At 36.5% G+C, this 20,129-nt stretch overlaps 1 protein-coding gene across 1 annotated transcript; it reads right to left on the bottom strand.

Moving 5' to 3' along the window:
• Window positions 1-12,696: 12,696 nt before the first annotated feature.
• LOC144440644 (uncharacterized) lies at window positions 12,697-13,314 on the bottom strand. The gene has a single exon (XM_078130030.1). The coding sequence runs from the start codon at window positions 13,312-13,314 to the stop codon at window positions 12,697-12,699; it is 618 nt and encodes a 205-aa protein (XP_077986156.1).
• Between the last annotated feature and the right edge of the window lie 6,815 nt (window positions 13,315-20,129).

A 20,129-nucleotide genomic window follows, 5' to 3' on the forward strand; every position in this document is an offset into this window, starting at 1 on the left:
TGGCAAATCAAACTGATGATTGGCCCAGTCGGCTATTACATTTTTGGACATGTACATTTATATGCAATGCAAGAAAGGTAGTTATTATTTAGTGAACCATGAACAAAAATACTGAAACTCACATTGTTATATGTGGCAAGTAATAATATGAAATTATTCAATAGGGGATTTGTATGCGCATCGTATTTACTACCATTTATGACCCGAACAATCTGTTCACGTATAAGTAAAATGTCAGTTAAGTTTTATACGCGCTTCCCCATATGTTTAGCCCATAGCTAATATGTGGCACAACGAAAGTGTTATAGAGCATGACAAGAGTAAAACATTGTAATAACTTATCTTACAGAAAATACCAGTTAATTTACACAATATTTCCTGTACGTGTCTGTAAAATATGTTGCCGCCAAGACAAATTATTGTCGAGACAAAATATAATTATTATACGATATATTGTCCAAGGAGATAGTTAATTACAATACACTGTAACGGTCCTTGTCTCTCTATTTTGAAATTGAACTGTCATACTATATATAACGCTGCCAGTATAGGTAAGGCTACAAACATGAGTTTTCATGAAGTTGCAATAATGACTAAAGTTTATATATGACTGTGGAGTTATTTTTTAAAGAAAAGTCACCCACAAGGTAAATTTACAATGAAAAATCTTGCGAAAGAAAAGGAAGGAAATAAAACCTTCAGTGTCAGAATCTCGACCCTTTTTCTTGCACTATCTGTGTGTTTCATATAACTGAAACAGTATTGCTCGTCTTTACTTAAAGTCTCCCACAGACTTTTCATAGCAATTATGGCTGATCCAAGGAAAATCAGTACTGCCCCTATCACGTTTAAAACATTTAGAGATATTCCCAATATGAAATATTGTAAAATATATGATGATGGAATTTCAGTGTTAGCAATAATAGATACCACGTCGACCCGTTCGAAGTAGATACTTTGGTACATTGCTGCTGCACCTAATGCAAAGGCTATACAGCATCCCGCTGAAATATCGCCGTATTCGTTTGCTTCATCGGTGTTTTCCTGACTTAAGTGATGAAAACCAAATATGAAAGTTGGTTGAGTTACAAATGTAACCCCGACTGCATTTACTACGCATCCTAGAATATCAGAGATTTTCCACGAATCACTAAGAAACAACAACCCTCCAAGAAGACAAAGTATTTGTCTCAAAGCAGATTTTACAGCCGTTGCATCTCCAATTGGAAGGACACTCAAACTGTACAAGCTAGCACCATCGTATACAACAGTCCCACGCAAATAATAAGGATTACTGCTAGTTTTTCAGGCAGTAGCTGTACTTTGTTGCATATCGCCAATGTAAGGAAGCCAACAAAGCGTGTGAGGGTTATCAGAAATGTCTGCTGTAGTGGAGGTATAGCATTGTCTGACATAAGTCTGGATAGTAGGCCACCAAAGGCGATGGATATCCCTTGGAATAAGGCCAATGGTATTCCAATTGAAGACCTCAAAATTCGTCGACAATCAATTCTTCCTATTAGGTTGCAAAATTATTTGCCACTTTCCTGGTTTCCATCCGATTTAACTAAACGAATCGTTTCCATAACGTATTCATTATCTGCCTAATATTAGGACTTGACACCGTAACGCTTTTTTAAGTCCATTGTAAATTAATAGAATATTTAAGGCATACGCGCCCTCTCTGGCAAAAATAAGCAAGTTGCTGGATTTCGGACGTCATATACATCGACTGGATTAATATTGACATTGTAAATTGTATATGGTAACCGTAAAATTGTATTCCCTGTAATATTCGGGCCGATCTTCTATCGCCAGTTGTGGTCATTTGTGTGTTTCTAACGATAGGTATTGAGACAAGTTATGTTTTCAATGTTTTCAGTTTGCACACATGTTGAAAAGAGATGATTTAAGTACAGCCATGCCAATGGTACCCGGTTTTATTCAATATTGTCTCTTAAATTAGTATCAGACCCAGCCGTAAAAACCTAACGGCATGGATGTGAAAATCCTCACCATGTAGTACAGAGTTATTATTTTTCAGTTGTTAACAAACATCTGCCATATATGTTTTTAAGTACAGATTAAACAAGAAAGACAAATTTCAACTTTTTGTGTGAAAATCTATGAAATTGTTATGTACCAAACTGACCTCTCGAGGTGAGACACTATTTTGGAGGTCTCGGCTTGGATTGTATGGAGAATATGATTAATTTTTTCAGTTGATTACAAGTATCATGTTTATCACAATATAGATTTACCGACATTATAAATTACAACAGTTTATGTTTTTAAAGCGAATACTATCAACTCTTTCAAAAACACTCTAGACAGTCACTGGGCTGAATACAAATACATCATTAACATAAACTTGGATAGTGTTTGATTTATATACATGTTACTATTCGTGGAACTTTGGACTATGGGCTGTTGAACATTTGAGTTTTTTTTTACGTTTGATCGGCTCATATATAGGCTTTTAGTCTTCAAAGCTGTACATAATATGATATGATGATATGATATGATGATAAAGTGCCAAACTGAGTACTGGGAGTGCGAGGGGGGGGGGGGGTTACTATTTTACAGGTCTTAGCATAGATGGTAGGATAGAGAATATGATGATATACGTAAAGTGCCTGTGTAGGCGGAGATATCATTTTTCAATTGTTTAATACAAGCATCATATGTATCAATGTATAGATTTACCAATTGAAGTCACTTTTTCTTGTGAAAATCTATGAAATTAGTATTACCAAACTGGATAACGAAGACCCCTTTGGAGACATGCGACTATAAATATAAAGTGATGTTTTGTCAAAGTGAGTCCCCATCAAGTGTTATTTTTCAAAATGACCCAACCCCCACTTCAAGTGCTGATTCCGCCACAAAAAACATCACCTCCCCACCCCAGACCACAGTTAGTTAAAAATGACCGCCCCATTTACCAATTCTTGGGTTACTGACAACTTAGTGCTTGTAGAGGTTCTGCTACAAGAGGGCGTATCATGTCATGTGACGTAGTCTTATGTGGTTCTTACGTAGCAGAGTTTGTCGTCTGCCAGTCAAGCGTTTTAATTTTTGTAATCTATAGTATAATATTCTTTAGACAACTAGCGGGAATCACGGCATGCTTTGTGTGTTACACACCTGGATGTAATGTTTTGGTCGAAAAACAAAAAAAGTTCGAGAAATATCCGTGCATGAGATTTGTTTCCTTTACCGACTACAATGGGTGCACTGTGGGTAGGCAGTATATAAATACTGACGGCATTTTGTATGTTTCTCATGGCCCGATCTACCCTTAGGATATTTTGCATTTATTTTCAAATATTGACGCCCTCTACCGTCTGGTCCGAATTTTTTTTTTTTGATGATGATGATGATGATGATGATGATTGGGACCCTTAGTGAAATACATCTTTCCTAGTTTCCTTCTAACAATTTCTCATTTCCTAATATTGCATCCACAACATCGATTATAAATGAAAACATTACCGACATGTACAAACGCGCTTATTGTTTGTCATTTTATATAATTTTATTTATTTTGGAATAGACTTGGTGACCGATCATTTGTAAGGTGTTTCGATGAGAAATACAAAAATAACCATATGGAGTGTTGTTTTTATATCTGTTGTCATCATCAACGTATAGTATATACCAAATTATACGAAATTTGAAGCATGCATTAATTGTTAAGACCGAAAATGTGTGTCCTGTCATCGTCAATATATGCTCCCAGTTAGTGGTGAGATCAATAGTTCAATGTAGGATAAAAAACTAAATTCTCTTAGTTAGGCCTCAGATCCCCTCCTCATCCCCCTTTCTAACTAAATTGGCCAAAATTGAAATGTGTTTCAGACAGCACAAATCATAAAATGGTTATCAAATCACCAATTACCTTAATATGTACTTAAAATCCAGAGCTTCTTTTCTGCATTAAGCCTAGCCCTGTCAGGGATGCTTATGATATAATTTGGTATTTTAATCCATAGCATATAATACCGGAAAATTGAATTGATGATTATCCAGGTGGCTATTATATTTTGGGACATGTGCAATCATGTGCAATACCAATCTGGTTAAAATCCGATGTAGATGTCGGCTAATCGTTCATTGCTATTTTACCTTCGTTATTTTGCCTGAATTGACCTTCATTGTACATGTTACGGTTTTATTCTGATCGCCTCCTCTACATCTGAACTGGTGCCCATGCCCACGGTGTTCTAGCTAGCCCTATCGGTAGCCAATCAATCAAATTCTATAGTGTTGTGATTAACATGATAATGTGTAAGAGATTACACGACAGGGATGTAGATAACAAGGTTACCCCGTCAGTTTTTTTTTGTCTTCGGCTGCGCCTTGGACAAATAACAGACGGTCAACCAAAACAGTCCTAATAAAAACAGAAGATGTTCTCTGACGTATAGTACACTACAACTATCAGTTATACAAAACTGAAGTTTCACACAAATTTTACTTCGTTAACATTAATGCCAGGAACGCCACCATATTTCTTGCACTGTCTGTAGTCTGTATGGGTGTTTCATACAAGTGAATCAGTCTTGTTCGTATCTCTCTCTCTCTCATTAACTATCCTTATGTTATTATTTTATCCTTATTTTATCATGACTTTTATCATTATTTTATAATTAATTGACGATTATATCCATATTTTATTATCATTTTATCATTATTGTGTCAGTTTTATTATTTTATCATTATTATTTTATCGTTAGTTGACGATTTTATCATTTTATCATTAATTTACGGTTATATCCTTATTTTATCTTTATTTTATAATTAACAATGCAAACTCATCACTTTGGATCGCTATGGTCAGGGTGCACTGTGGGTCGGCGGTATGTAAATTTATAGGGTGGGTGGGGGCAGTTTCTCATGACCCGTTCTACCATATTTTGCATTTTAATCAGCGCCATTTGCCGTCTGGTCCGATTTTTTTAATGATGAGATGGCGACACTGCAACTACAGTTTCATCTTATATTATTAACATTGGGAACTTTAATGATACAAATCATTATATTTTATCATTATGTTATCATTAATTGACGGTTTTATCCTTATTTTATCATGACTTTTATCAATATTTTATCATTAATTGACGATTATATCCATACGATATTATTATTTTATAATTATTGTATCAGTTTTGTTAGTATTTTATCGATAGTTGACAATTTGATCATTATTTTATTATTAATCGACGGTTTTATCCTCATTTTATCCTTAATTCATAATTAACAATGCAAACACATCACTTTGGGTCGCTCAGGTCAGGGTGCACTGTGGGTCGGCTGTATGTAAATATGGGCCGCAGTTTCTGATGACCCGATCTACCATATTTTGCATTTCAGACAGTGCCATTTACCGTCTGATCAGAATCTCGTCTTTGTTGTTGATGAGATGGCGACACTGCAACTTCAGTCTAATTTTTGTATTATTAACATTGGGAACTTTATTGAAATAAAAAGTTCGTAGTGTTCTAATATTGCATCAACAACATCGATTATTAATGAAAACATTATCAACCAGCAACATCTACAAACACGCATATAGATTTTTATTAAATTAATTTTATTTTTAAACAAGGTGGGACACCCAGCATTTGTAAGGTGTTTCAACGGGAAGTATAAAAATAACCAGACGGATTGTTGTTTTTACCTTGCGTATGGAAGGTTATATATTTGTGGTGAAAAGTCTGTTTGTGTCTGTAGCACCACATTCTAAAAACCGGCTAGCTCAATTTAAGCGAAATTTCGTAAATTGTTCCGTAGGGTAAATGCAAGAACTAATTATGTTTTGGTAAAACATACCATGAATATTAATGAGCAATTTACGTAGTTAATAGTTTTCGGTAATTATGCTATATCTCAAAAATGCACACTTCAAATTCAATATAATTTGGTACACACATTTGCGTTACCAAGGCGCATCTGTCCTGAAAATATTATCTATGTAGCTTTTAGTTTTAATAAGATATTGGCATCTTTTCGGTAATTAGACATCTAGGCCACAAAAAAGAAAGTTGTTGTTTCTGGTCAGGGAACGTCTGAAGTGGTGTGACGACGCGAATTTTTAATTGTCCATTGTTAGTTCTGCAGTTGTCTACATTGAAGGAACACCTGATGTAGGGAGAGAGTTTCCCCTTGGATCCGCAGTCGCCATTGACTGGGTATTTAAATGATGCACACTAACCAGAAACAATTATTTTTTTTACTTGGCCTTAAAAACTCCTGCCGTGAGATCTTTGCTCAAATGTTCTATAAAAGCTTCACATTATTACATGTTGCAGGTGTCCGTGAGCATCTGCAGGCAATCATGCTGGAGAATTCGCCTACATGACTTCATAGGTTCTCTTCAATATTTCAAAATTTACTCCATTTGATTGATACTCTTGCGTCTGAGCAGCCTAGGAAGTTGCCAGTGACAAAATGTTCCAATGCCAATGATTTCTAAAAATACCAGCATTCAGCAGGTGACATTCTAAATTTATTGGTATATAAACTATGAAAGTTCAAATTTACCTGCATTTTACCGGCAAGTTGAAGGTCGAACATGCAAGTAATTCATACATCGCAGTGTTGTAGAAGAAATATCCTGACTGACATACTCTAATTACTCCAATGTATCAAAATATATGAAGACAGACAACGTTGCTGACGTCAGTTTTGAATGACACTTCCTTTACATAACAATGGACAACAACAACAATAACAATGGTCATTTGTTATTTTGTACCATAACATAATACGACCGGCAAATCAAATTGATGATTGGCCCAGTCGGCTATTACATTTTGGGACATGTACATTCATGTGTAATGCAAGAAAGGTAGTTATTATTTCGTGAACCATGAATAAAATAAAAATATTGAAACTCACATTGTGAAATGTGGCAAGTAATAATATGAAATTATTCGTTAGGGGATTTGTATTCGCATCGTATTTACTACCATTTATGACCCGAACAATATTTTCACGTACACGTACAGTATAAGTAAAATGTCAGCTAAGTGCGTTTTATACGCGCTTCTCCATATGTCGCACAAGGAAAGTGTTATAGAGCATGACAAGAGTAAAGCATAGTAATATCTTCTCTTACAGAAAATACCAGTTAATTTACAGAATATTTCCTGTACGTTTCTGTAAAATATGTTGCCGCCAAGACAAATTATTGTCGAGACGAATTATAATTATTATACGAGATATTGTCCAAGGCAATATTCAATTACAGTACACTGTAATGGTCCTTGTCTCTCTATTTTGAGATTGAACTGTCAAACTATATATAACGCTGCCAGTATAGGTAAGGCTACAAACATGAGTTTTCATGAAGTTACATGAGTTACAAGTTTATATATGACTATGGAGTTAATTTTTTAAACAAAGTCACCAACAATGTAAATTTTGGATGAAAAATCTTGATAAAGAAAAAGAAAGGAAATGAAACCTTCAATGTCAGGATCTCGACCATGTTTCTTGCACTATCTGTGTGTTTCATATAACTCAATCAGTCTTGCTCGTGTTTATTGAAAGTCTCCCACAGACTTTTCATAGCAATTAAGGCTGATCCAAGGATAATCAGTACTGCCCCTATCACGTTTAAAACATTTAGAGATATTCCCAATATGAAATATTGTAAAATATATGATACTGGAATTTCAATGTTGGAAATAATGGATACCACAGCAACCCGTTCGAAGTAGATACTTTGGTACATTGCTGCTGAACCTAATGCAAAGGCTATACAGCATCCTGCTGTATACCATTGTAATGTTGGGTCCATGTTCCATTGGGGTTCCTCGATAACAAACGTGAGTGGCAGGCAGATGATAGCAGTGACGCCGTTTGAATACAGAAAAGAAGTGAGTGTTTCAACGCTTGTACCCAAGTGACGGATGATGATCATTCCAGCCGAAAAACAAACGGCAGCGACAAATACACTAACATAACCAAGGATAACTGTTTTCGAAATATCGCCGTATTCATCACTGTTTGCCTGACTTCGGTGATGATCACCAAATATGAAAGTTGGTTGAGTTATCAATATAATCCCGATAGCACTTACCACGCATCCTAGAATATCAGAGATTTTCCACGAATCACTAAGAAACAACCACCCTCCAAGAAGACAAAGTATTGGTCTTAAAGCAGATTTTACAGCCGTTGCATCTCCAATTGGAAGAACACTCAAACTGTACAAGCTAGCACCAATTGCAATCGCATACAACAATCCCACGCAAATAATAAGGATTACTATGATTCTTTCACGCAGTAGTTGTATTTTGTTGCATATCGCTAATGGGAGAAAGCCAACAAAGCATGTGAGAGTTATCAGAAAAGTCTGCTGTAGTGGAGGTATAGCATCGTCTGACATAAGTCTTGATAGTAGGCCACCAACGGCGATGAATATCCCTTGGAATAAGGCCATTGATACTCCAATTGAAGACCTCAAAATCTGTCGACAATCAATTCCTCCTAGTGTTAGGTTACAGCATTGCTTACCGTTTTCCCGATTTCCTTCAGATTGAACTAGATGTGTTGTTTCCATGATATATTCCTTGTCGACTTTTATGATGACTTGACAGCACATTCATGCGCTGGTAGGCAGTGTGATTGTTTTAGATCCCAAATGATAATAGTTGAGCCGGGGCCGAAAGGAACGAATGTGATGAATCATACGCCCATTTGCAGGAGGCGGGTCAGATGGCGGCTGTAAAAGGTACCCTAACTTGGTGAGGATTATTGTCAAATGCATACAGTGATAAACGAAGGGGTGTCTCTCTGGTAATAATGAGCAGCTGGTGATTTTCATAATAAATTTGGTATGTGTGGATTTGTGAATGTCTGTAGAATGGGTGTGTGTTCACAGAAACGTGATATTTAAACATGGTAGAGATAATCTTGGGAAAAAAACATCGTCAGTCTGGGTTTGTTCGTTACTAATGGGATTATAATGATGTCAATCACATTTGTTACGAGTACATAAATCCATGAAATTTTGTGTAGTAATCAACGCTATCTTGAAGCATAGACGACCCTACAAGACCCTGTACTATGACTAGGCCTAAAAATTATTTCTTTGGCTCTGGTTACCCGACCCTAGCCAGTTTTTCATTGCCGACCCTAAACTTGTTTTTACATATTTGAGAAAAAATAAAATCGAGAAAATTGTGAAGTCTTGCAAGGTATATCGGATGCGAAAACTGACATCAACTAAAAAAAAAGACATTATAAATTATTAAAACTGTTCTTCCGATCTGTCCATGCTCCATTGACGTTCCTCGATAACAAGCAAAAACGGCAGGCAGATGATCGCAATGACGCCGTTTGCATACGGAAATGTAGTAAGCGTTTGAATGTGTGTAACCAAGGAGCGGGTGATCGTACCATCCGAAAAACCAACGACAGCGACAAATACACAAACATACTGTTTTCGAAATATCGAAGTATTCTTTTGCTTCGTCGTTTTCCTGACTTGAGTGATGATCACCAAATATGAAAGTTGGTTGATTTATAAGTGTAACTCCGGCATCATTTACCAGGTATCCTAGAATATCCCACATTTTCCACGAATCACAAAATAACAACAACCCTCCAAGAAGACAAAGTATTGGTTTCAAAGCAGTTTTTACAGCCGTTGCATCTCCAATTGGAAGGACACTCAAACTGTAGAAGGTAATACTTAGTGCCATAGTATAAAATAGTCCCATGCTAATCATAAGAATTATTGTGATCTTTTTCACGCAGTAGTTGTACTTTGTTCGATATTGCTAATGGAAAAAAAGCCAACAAAGCATGTGAGGGTTATAATATTTGCTGTAGTAGAGGTATAGCATCGTCTGACATAAGTCTGGATATAGGCCACCAACGGCGATGGATATCCCTTGGAATAGGGCCAATGATATTTCAATTGAAGACCTCAAAATCCGTGACAGTCAATTCTTCCTATTAAATTGTAAAGGTTTTTGCCACTTTCCTGGTTTCCATCCGATTCAACTAAATGAATCGTTTCCATGATGTATTCATTATCTGCCTAGTATTAGGATTTGACAGCGTAATGCTTTTTTAAGTCCATTGTAAAGACATTATATATTACAACATCTCTTGTGAAAGTTTATGATTTTTAAAGTGCCAAACTGAGTACTGGGAGTGGGGGGGGGGGGGGCTGATACTATTTTACAGGTCTTAGCATAGATGGTAGGATAGAGAATATTATGATATACGTAAAGTGCCTGTGTAGGCGGAGCTATCATTTTTCAATAGTTTAATACAAGCATCATATGTATCAATGTATAAATTTACCAATTGAAGTCACTTTTTCTTGTCAAAATCTATCAAATTAGTATGTACCAAACTGGATAACGAAGACCCCTTTGGAGACCCGCGACTATAAATATGAAGCGATGTTTTGTCAAAGTGACCCCCCTCCTCTTCAAGTGTTATTTTTTTCAAAATGACCCGCCCCCTCCCCCTCACTTAAAGTGCTGGTTCCGCCACCAACATCACCTCCCCACCCCAGCCCACAGTTAGTTAAAAAATGACCGCCCCATTTACCCATTCTTGGGTTACTGACAACGTAGTGGTTATAGAGGTTTTACTGCAAGAGGGCGTATCATGTCATGTGACGTAGTAGTGATGGTGATTCTGACGTAGCAGAATTTGTCGTCTGCCAGTCAAGCGTTTGTATTTTTGTAATCTATTTAATATTCTTTAGACAACTACCGAAAATCACGGTCCGTTTTGTCTGTTAAACACCTGGATGTAATGTTTTGGTCGAAAAACAGAAAAAGTTGGAGAAATATCCGTGGATAAGATCTACCCTTAGGCTATTTTGCATATATTTTCAAAAATTGACACCCTCTACCATCTGGTCCGAAATTTGTTTAACGTTGAACTGGCAACACCGCAACTAGAGTTGTGGAGTCATGATGGATGAATGGTTAGCATGACCAGCTTGGAATCTACAGGTTGCAGGTTCGAGCCCTGTCGCTGCCTGCTGTTTGTTTCTGAGTGGCTAAAGTCCTTGGGCAAGATTTGAACCATGAATGTGCCTCAGTCAACCCAGCTGTATAACTGGGGACCTGGTAGGATGTAGGTTGCAATGTGAAGGCTTTAATCCTATGCGCTTATATGGATTGTATGCTCCCCGGTGAGTTGAGGAAGACTAAAGGGCCGTTGTGCCGTTCTGATCCGAGCCAGGGGTAATAATTGTAAAGCGCTTTGAGCACGGAGTGGGAAAGCGCTATATAAGAACCCAACATTATTATTTATTTGCATTGTTTTCATTGGGACCCTTAGTGAAATATATCTTTCATAGTTTCCTTCTATCAATTTCTCATTTTCTAATATTGCATCCACAACATCGATTATAAATGAAAACATTACCGACATGTACAAACACGCTCATTGTTTGTCATTTTATTCAATTTAATTTATTAGACCCATCGTTTGTATGGTGTTTCGATGAGAAATACAAAAATAACCAGATAGAATGTTGTTTTTATATCTGTTGTCATCAGTTGTCATCATCAATGTATAGTATATACCAAATTATACGAAATTTGAAGCATGTATTAATTGTTAAGACATAAAATATGTGTATTTTGTCATCTTCAATATATGCACCAAGTTAGTGGTGAGACCAATAGTTCAATGTAGGATAAAAAAAATGAACTCTTTTAGTTATGCCTCAGACCCCCCCCCCCCTTCCCCATCCCCCTTTCTAACTAAATTGTCTAAAAATTGAAATGTGTTTCAGACAGCACAATCAAGTTCAAATCATAAAATTGTTAACTGCTTCTTTTCTGTTTTAAACCTAGCCCTATCAGGGATACTTATGGTATCATTTGGTATTTTATTCCATAACATATAAGACCGGAAAATTGAATTCATGATTGCCCGGGTGGCTGTTATATTTTGGGACATGTGCAATCATGTGTAATACAAGTTATTGGGGTTAGGTGGGAGTTTATTGTTTTGTGCATCATGAACAAAAATACCTACTTGAAACTCATATCTTTATATAATTATGTAAAGTATATGAAATTGTTTGATAGTGGATTTGTGTGCGCATCGTATTACTGCTATTTATGACCAGTACGTAATCTTTTTTCGTACAAGTAAAATGTCAGTTAAGTGCATTTTATACGCACGTTCCCAAACATCTAGTCTATAGGTAATATGTGGCAGTACGAAAATGTTATACAGCATGACAAGAGTAAAACATACTAATAATTTTATAGACAATACCAGTTAATTTACATAGTATTTCCTGGGTCTGTAAAACATGTTGCCGCCAAAAAGAATTATCGTGGAGACGAATTATAATTATTATACCAGATATTGTCCAAGGCAGTATTCAATTACAGTACACTGTAATGCTATTTATCTCTCTATTTTGAGATTGAACTGTCATACTATATATAACACTGCCAGTATAGGTAAGGCTACAAACATGAGTTTTCATAAAGTCACATGAGTTACTAGAGTTTACATATGAATGTGAAATATTTTTTCTAAACAGTCACCCACAAGGTAAATTTTGGATGAAAAATCTTGAGAAGGAAAAGAATGGAAATTTGAGCATTGCAAGGGTGATTAGTTTTGTTAATTTTGTAATTGTGTGATCACTTTGAAACGACCTAAATTGTTATAGCAAATCTTCACACACTTTTAGTCGAGAAAAGAAAACAGACAAGAATCCTTCCTGAGGTCAAGTAAGGAATGACGGTCGTTTTCCTGACTTGAGTGATGATCACCAAATATGAAAGTTGGTTGAGTTATCAGTGTAATCCCAGCAACATTTATCAGGCATCCAAGAATATCAGAGATTTTCCACGAATCACTAAGAAACAACGATCCTCCTAGAAGACAAAATATTGGTTTCAAAGCAGTTTTTACAGCCGTTGCATCTCCAATTGGAAGGACACTCAAACTGTAGATGAGAATACTTAGTGCCATGGTATACAACAGTCCCGCGCTAATCATAAGGATTATTTTGTATTTTTCATACAGTAGCTGTACTTTGTTGCATATTGCTAATGGAAGGACGCCAACAAAGCATGTGAGGGTTATCAGAAAAGTCTGCTGTAGTGGAGGTACAGCACCGTCTGACATAAGTCTGCATAGTAGGTCAACAAAGGCATAGGCTATACCCTGGACTATGGCCAAGAATATTCCAATTGAAGACCTCAAAATACGGTGACAATCTATTCCTCCCAGTGTTAGGTTACAGCATTCTTTACCATTTTCCTGGTTTCCATCTGTTTGAACTAGCTGTGTTGTTTCCATGATATATTCCGTGACCACCTTTATTAGGTACGCAGTGTGTTTGTTTTAGATCCCAAATGGCAATTGTTGACCAGCGACCAAAAGGAACCAGTCATACCCCTCTTTGCGCTGGACCATTGAAGTCATTTGACATTAAAAACGGAATCGCGTGACAGCTCGCATCGGGTTGAAACATGAATATCAGTCGAACAGTTTTATGTAAATTCATTGTATTTTATGGCTTCGTTAACGTTTGTCCATATCGAAAAAAACTTTTAGCAAAGGTCTGCAATGGACTTCGAAATAGACTACACATGCTTTCTTAAAGAACTAAAATAAAACCACATGGGACTTGAAATTGGACATATTTGTTTACAAATAGTTCTTTTTTGTTTTTTGTTTCATTTCTTACTTTACGAAAATTTGTTTTTTTGTTTCCTTTTTTGTGCTTTTTGAAATCATATTTTCCCTACAAGGTACCGTGTAATAAAGTAATGATTTGAAAATCGGGTGTTTTTGCTAATTGTAACAACAGTAACTCCTTTTTTGGTTTTAATTAACCAGCTGTACTATGACTACCTTATTAATTTTTTATGAGTTTGTTCCACTGAGCGCCCTCAATTGTTGACCCTTCCTCGTTCCTACTCACCGGGGCTAATTACATTGTTAGAGCACACGTGGGAACGAGGAAGAGTGAAAGCTCTGTAGAACAAACTAATAAATAATTAATAAGGTAGTCATAGTAAAGCTGGTTTATTAAACCCCAAAAAAGTCTCTCTCTCTCTCTCTCTCTCTCTCTCTCTCTCTCTCTCTCTCTCTCTCTCTCTCTCTCTCTCTCTCTCTCTCTCTCTCTCTCTCTCTCTCTCTCTCTCTCTCTCTCACACACAAAATACTCCAATACAGATTAGTCTTAAACACTAAACATAAAATTATTTATTTCATGAAAATAATGCTCTCAGAAAGTTTAATTTCAAATAATAATCACGTAAAGGTAAATGAAATGAAGTTTAGTGAAATTACAAGTTCTCAGCAAAACGTGCAAAAGTTTACTGGCATGTACAATCTTCTTATGATAAATTCCATCGATTTAGACAGTAGTCTGTCTAGCACCAGACAACCAGCACGTTATCTGAGTTAATCATGGAACACATGGCACTTCAAATTTTAGGAACTAATCACGTGTATATATGCTCGTAAATGCTACAAGATTGCTTCGAAAGTGAAGACTAAAATTCCCCGATGATTTCTTTTCAGACAAGCGCTGTGAAAATGTAAATACAACCACTTGTACGAATGAGGACGGATTTATCAGTTGTGTGGAGAAATAAAATCATTTAGAATTTGTATTATTTGAATACTGTACTTGAACTTGACGCAGAGATACTTTATTGTGACGTATCCGTTATAGTGCGTCATGCTATATGCACGTCACTCTGTCTGTCTGTCTGTCTGTATGTATGTATGTATGTATGTATGTATGTATGTATGTATGTATGTACGTATGCACGCACGCACGCACGCACGCATGTATGTATGTATGTATGTATGTATGTATGTATGTATGTATGTATGTATGTATGTATGTACGTACGTACGTACGTATGTGTATGTGACGTATATATGTATGTATGTATGTGTGTGACTGTATGTATGTATGTATGTATGTATGTATGTATGTATGTATGTATGTATGTATGTATGTATGTATGTGTGTGTGTGTGTTTGTGTGTATGTATGTATGTATGTTTGTATGTATGTATGTATGTATGTATGTATGTATGTATGTATGTATGTATGTATGTATGTATGCGTGCGTGTTTGTGATACGATAGATATATGTTATAACACAAAGTTCACAATTAAAATAATCATTCTGCTGATGTTTAATTGAAATCATTTGTGGCAATTTGTTCAGAGGAAGAAAATGTAAAACATTTCGACCATGGAATCATAAATTTCCAATATAATAATACAAAAAGGTCAAAGATCACTGAGAAAATACATGTACTTATCCAGAATTGGTTGGATATCATCTTAAGGCATGTATCTTTAAAAAGGAATCGTAGTTTGCATTAGAATTATTTAGCAAATGCAGTTTTGCACACACATGAATCTAAAAGTTAGTTATCGATAAGTTTGATTACAGCAAAAGCCATATGTCCACTTAACTTTGTTAACAATAGCCATTTTACTAATTCATCAAGAATCGCATGCAATTATATTTTTCCAGCCAATTTGTCTTTGTTAACTATGAGTAAAACCGTACAGAAAACGAAAGTTGTTTAAGTTTTTCCTGAAGATGTGACCATGAAAAAAGTCTTTCAAGTTTAAGTATTTAGAACAATTCGTTATACACAAACATAGATGCACACGTGACGACGATTGTTCGCAACTATTCTCTTGTCCGAATCGCAGTCTGATTCAAATATTCACTTCATCTGGGAATTAGGGTCCAAACTTCCAAATACAAAGAAAATGGGTTTAAAAAACAGAAGCAATTTTGATTAGCAAGTTTGGTGGCGCTCATCGCCATTCATATGTACAGTCGGTGTCTGGCGACTCACACTCGGATAATTTCCTCGGTTTCCTTCTTACTTTGTGGTGTGGATTCATGAGCTTTAAACTTTCTTCCCAGCGTTTTGTCATTTCTTCCCTTCCCTCGTCTTTAAACAGTTCTGACATAGTCAAATGTTGCGAACTCATCTGCCATCGTTCAGGGGGCAACAACGCTGTGTGTCTCCTCGAATACAATTTGTCCGACTTCCATCCTCCTTTTTTGCAAAACACCTGATTGATTCCACTAACATCAGGTACGACAGACTTCTTATGATTAAACGTTCTGCTCTCTTGACGACTTCGGACTCTCTCCTGGGTCTTCTGACGATCGCCTCCCCACATGTGCGGGTTAGGTTCGTCGAGTCTGAAAACCCTCGATCTTCCCTGAGCTACTCGCAAAATCTCAAGTTCTTGTGATCTGGCCATGGGTAAATCTTCTGTCGAGTGCGGCAACACTTTCTTTGTACTGATTGGGCGTACCAAAGGAACGGGAGTAAATCTGGACGGAGGGCGAATGAAATTGGACGGGTCTTCAAGAGAAGCTTGCATGAGTCTTTGCTGGAACGTGTATTTGTCCATATGTTCAAGAAAGGTCTGTTGGTCGGATACAAAGGTTAAACAAGGGAAATATTCAATTACATTTATTTACCTTAAAGAACACATATACTATAAAACAAAAGCATGCACTCTGGAAAAAAACACGGTGCAATATTAATATCAAACTCGTCAAAGGAACGAATGATGCATATTAGAAAGCAAGCACGCCATGTTATTTAAAACGTTAAAGATCAAAAATGCATATCAAATTAACACATTTGCATAATCCAAAAAAAATGTTAATTACGAATAAAAACTGTTGTGAGTCGAACTACCAACAAACACGTGACTACTGAAATCGACAATACTGACAATACATTGACGTGAACACGGTGATCTTTTTTTTTTATAAACTCACTCGATGATCTGTAATAAGTTGCTGCCATGGTTACCACTTCCTAGCTGGTATATATCGTGTTGATAGGCTCATGTATGCCTTTCCAGTCATGGTGTCGAACCACATCTGTGGGAATGAATTTCTGGTTATTTGTCTAGATCACCACCTGATCAACCTTTAGAACTTAAGAAGTTATCAGTATTTATATATAGAGATAAAAATGTGGAACTGTATGAGAGATTCCGGGCTCCATGCAGTGACATTGATCTAGAAAATGGTGAAAGATATCTTACTTTATTAATTAGAATGTTCTATGAACTCAGGTCAAAGGTCAAAGGTCAAGTCAAAGGTCAGGACAATGAAAGAAACACCGGATGTGAACGATTTGAAGGAAACGATGTGTATTCTAGACTACATGACATAAACTAAAATATTTGATGAAGAATATATATAGTTAGTGGTTATTAGTGATTTAAGCTTACTCAGTCATGCGCAGTTCAGTTGAAGCATGCAACTAAAGTCTAAAGGATGAGAGCGCCCTCAGCGACATGCAAGAAAAGCCAAATAAGTCACGTGCCCATAGCCATGCATTATACTAGTGCGGAAGCAAATAAATCCTCTAGATCCCGCATCAAAGTTCTACGTTGTTTTATTTTTCAGTACCCCTTCACAGATAGAAGGTGCGTGACTACTTAATTCCTGTCTCCTGCAGCGAGCACTGTTCCTGGATGTACCACGGCTGCCTGGCACTGGTCCAGCTGACCACGCTTTCTGACGGCCTGTAGTCTGTGTGGTAACGGACACTGCCGAGACTGTTGATGCTGCAGTTTGGGGTCTCCGATAGGCGTACGCACTTTGTGCTCTTGGTGCCTGATGCATTTTCACTCCAACAGCGACAGGTAGGACACTGCACGATCTCAGGTATGATATGACCTTTGATTTGCACTTCTCATCTGGCAGTGATTCTTGTTCCTGTTACAGAAATATAGGCTAGTACCGCCATCTTTGAGATGGTGACATTTGCCACTCATAGAAAACAATAAAGCAATATACCTCAATGATAAACAGCCCCCTCCCAAAGTGATAATGCCTCCACCCACCCACCAAGTTTTGAATTGAATTATATGCTCCTTCTGAGAAAAACAAAACCTGGGACATTATCAAAATGTTGAATATTGTATCACTTCCTATAGTTTGATGTTCTTTTTCGCTCCCTCCACTACTATGCTAACATTGAGAATTATGCGAGTAGACTTTAGTTCTTCCTGTCCAGTTAAACCGTGCTTCAAGTTAACATAATGTGGGAAATACCTCAAGATATAAATCGAAAAAAAATGTTAAACAGTTTAGAACTGTAATTCATGTTAACCTAAAGCCGATTAGGTAATCTTTAAGCTATGGTCAATGATATCATTATAGACGTAGCATATATATCTCCATATATATACACTAAAAAAATACTTAAACGCAAAAGCGGGTTGGGGAAACAGGAAAAATTAGTATTTATTAGGAAAAAAATCGGTTGTATCTGGCAGTGATACGTTAGGACATAATCTTGTAATTAAAACGGTTGAGGGTATAGACATTTTGTCATCCAGGACGCCAAGGGGACAGGTGTCTATGAAAACTGATATAAAATACAATATTGACAACACAATCATCTCGCATCACAACACTTATGGTATACAACATACATACAGTTTGAAAAACAAGTCAAGAAGAAAAAAAAAGTAAAATGGATCGAAGTTCTGAGTTAAATATAAAAAAGACATCTACTACTATGATCCCAAACGTTATCTCGATAAATGGTGTGAAGGTAAGAATGTGTGATGCATAACATATATTCTTTTGGGGGGGGGGGATGTTGTCATTACTGTGACTCTTGCGAATATCACAAATACATAATCGAATCTACATTCTGCATGCACCAACCAAACAACATGCAACATGCGTATAAAATACTTGGAATACTTATTACGTGTGCAAGTGTCACATGTAGGATTTAATTTGAAAGAGAAAAGCCTATACTTGATCTATAGATTTGCTGTTACCATTACACAAATCACATACATATATTCATAACAGTGTGGAAGTTTGAGTTGTTGGGAGCTCTAGAATTGTAGCCTTCAGTGATTGGCTTAGATCACATCACGTGGTGTAGACTATTGACCAACATATTGACTTCAATTTGCATGTAATGGTACTACTCGCGTTCTAAATTTCCTAGGGTAATATTCTTGTAGCATGGAAGTCTTATTAGGGATTTGCTTTGACTATGGAAAGAATATGTGTCTGAGAAAGTAATGTGTAATACAACACTTATTGCCTGGCCTTATTCGGGCACTATCCTTCCTTATGTAAAAATTGGACGGACGCCATTGCCTCACAAGATGTAGTGATATCATAGATCACCCAGGGACTCTAATCTCCTCTCTTTAGTTAACAAGGTTCTGAAGACAGTTTCTTCAGTCTTTTTGAGTTAAGGTTTAGTATTATTTCGCTTTTAAGGTTGTTCTGCTCTCTGAGGCATATGATACAAAATATTAATTTTATAAATACACCAAAGGAATTTTCAAATTTACTGTCCCAATTTATTTTACGTCAAATCATGTTGTAATAAGTAAAAATATTTGTGGGAGTCGTCCGATTTGAATGTATACAATTTGTTGTTCGCACATCACATCTACAATCAAATACCATTCACAAATCGGGCATTATATGTATTTTTGCATGCAATTGATCAAAAACATACTCAAAACGTGCAATTTCGGTTTAAAACAAGCAAATTATAACTCCCCTATTGTTGATTGTCTGTGCATTTGCTCTCTTGAAATACCTCGAATCTGGGTGTAACTGTCCCCTCGCAAAGTCCCAAGTCTCCGCAAACGTGGAGTTAGCGCGTTTGGTCTGACTGATATCCGGGGACTTACCTTTCTATCTACCGTCATAATGTTGTATCCCGTTGCCGTCATGTCATTACTGTGCTCACACTCAGTCGGTGTATGACCAGTAATAGAAACTACTTTTTTGCTGCTACATTTGGGGGAAAATGAAATAAAAACATTATTATTGAGGGGGAAATATGAACAACAAAATGGCAGGTAAGTCAATGAATTATATAATATAATGCAAGAAAACGCAATGCAAGTGAAAAATAGTGACAAAAATCTAGTGGCAGCGGCAAATCTATTTTCATATCGCATCTCTCACAAATTGGAAGAAGAATGACTGTAAAGAAAGTTGGTTTTCTGAAGTATCACATTTTTGTACTAACGTGTTCGTTTTCTTTTCCCTAATTGGTGACATTTCAAAATACCCCATTGGGATATTGGGAGAATATATACGA

The sequence above is a fragment of the Glandiceps talaboti genome, chromosome 10, assembly GCF_964340395.1.
Source record: "Glandiceps talaboti chromosome 10, keGlaTala1.1, whole genome shotgun sequence".
NCBI lineage: Eukaryota > Metazoa > Hemichordata > Enteropneusta > Spengelidae > Glandiceps > Glandiceps talaboti.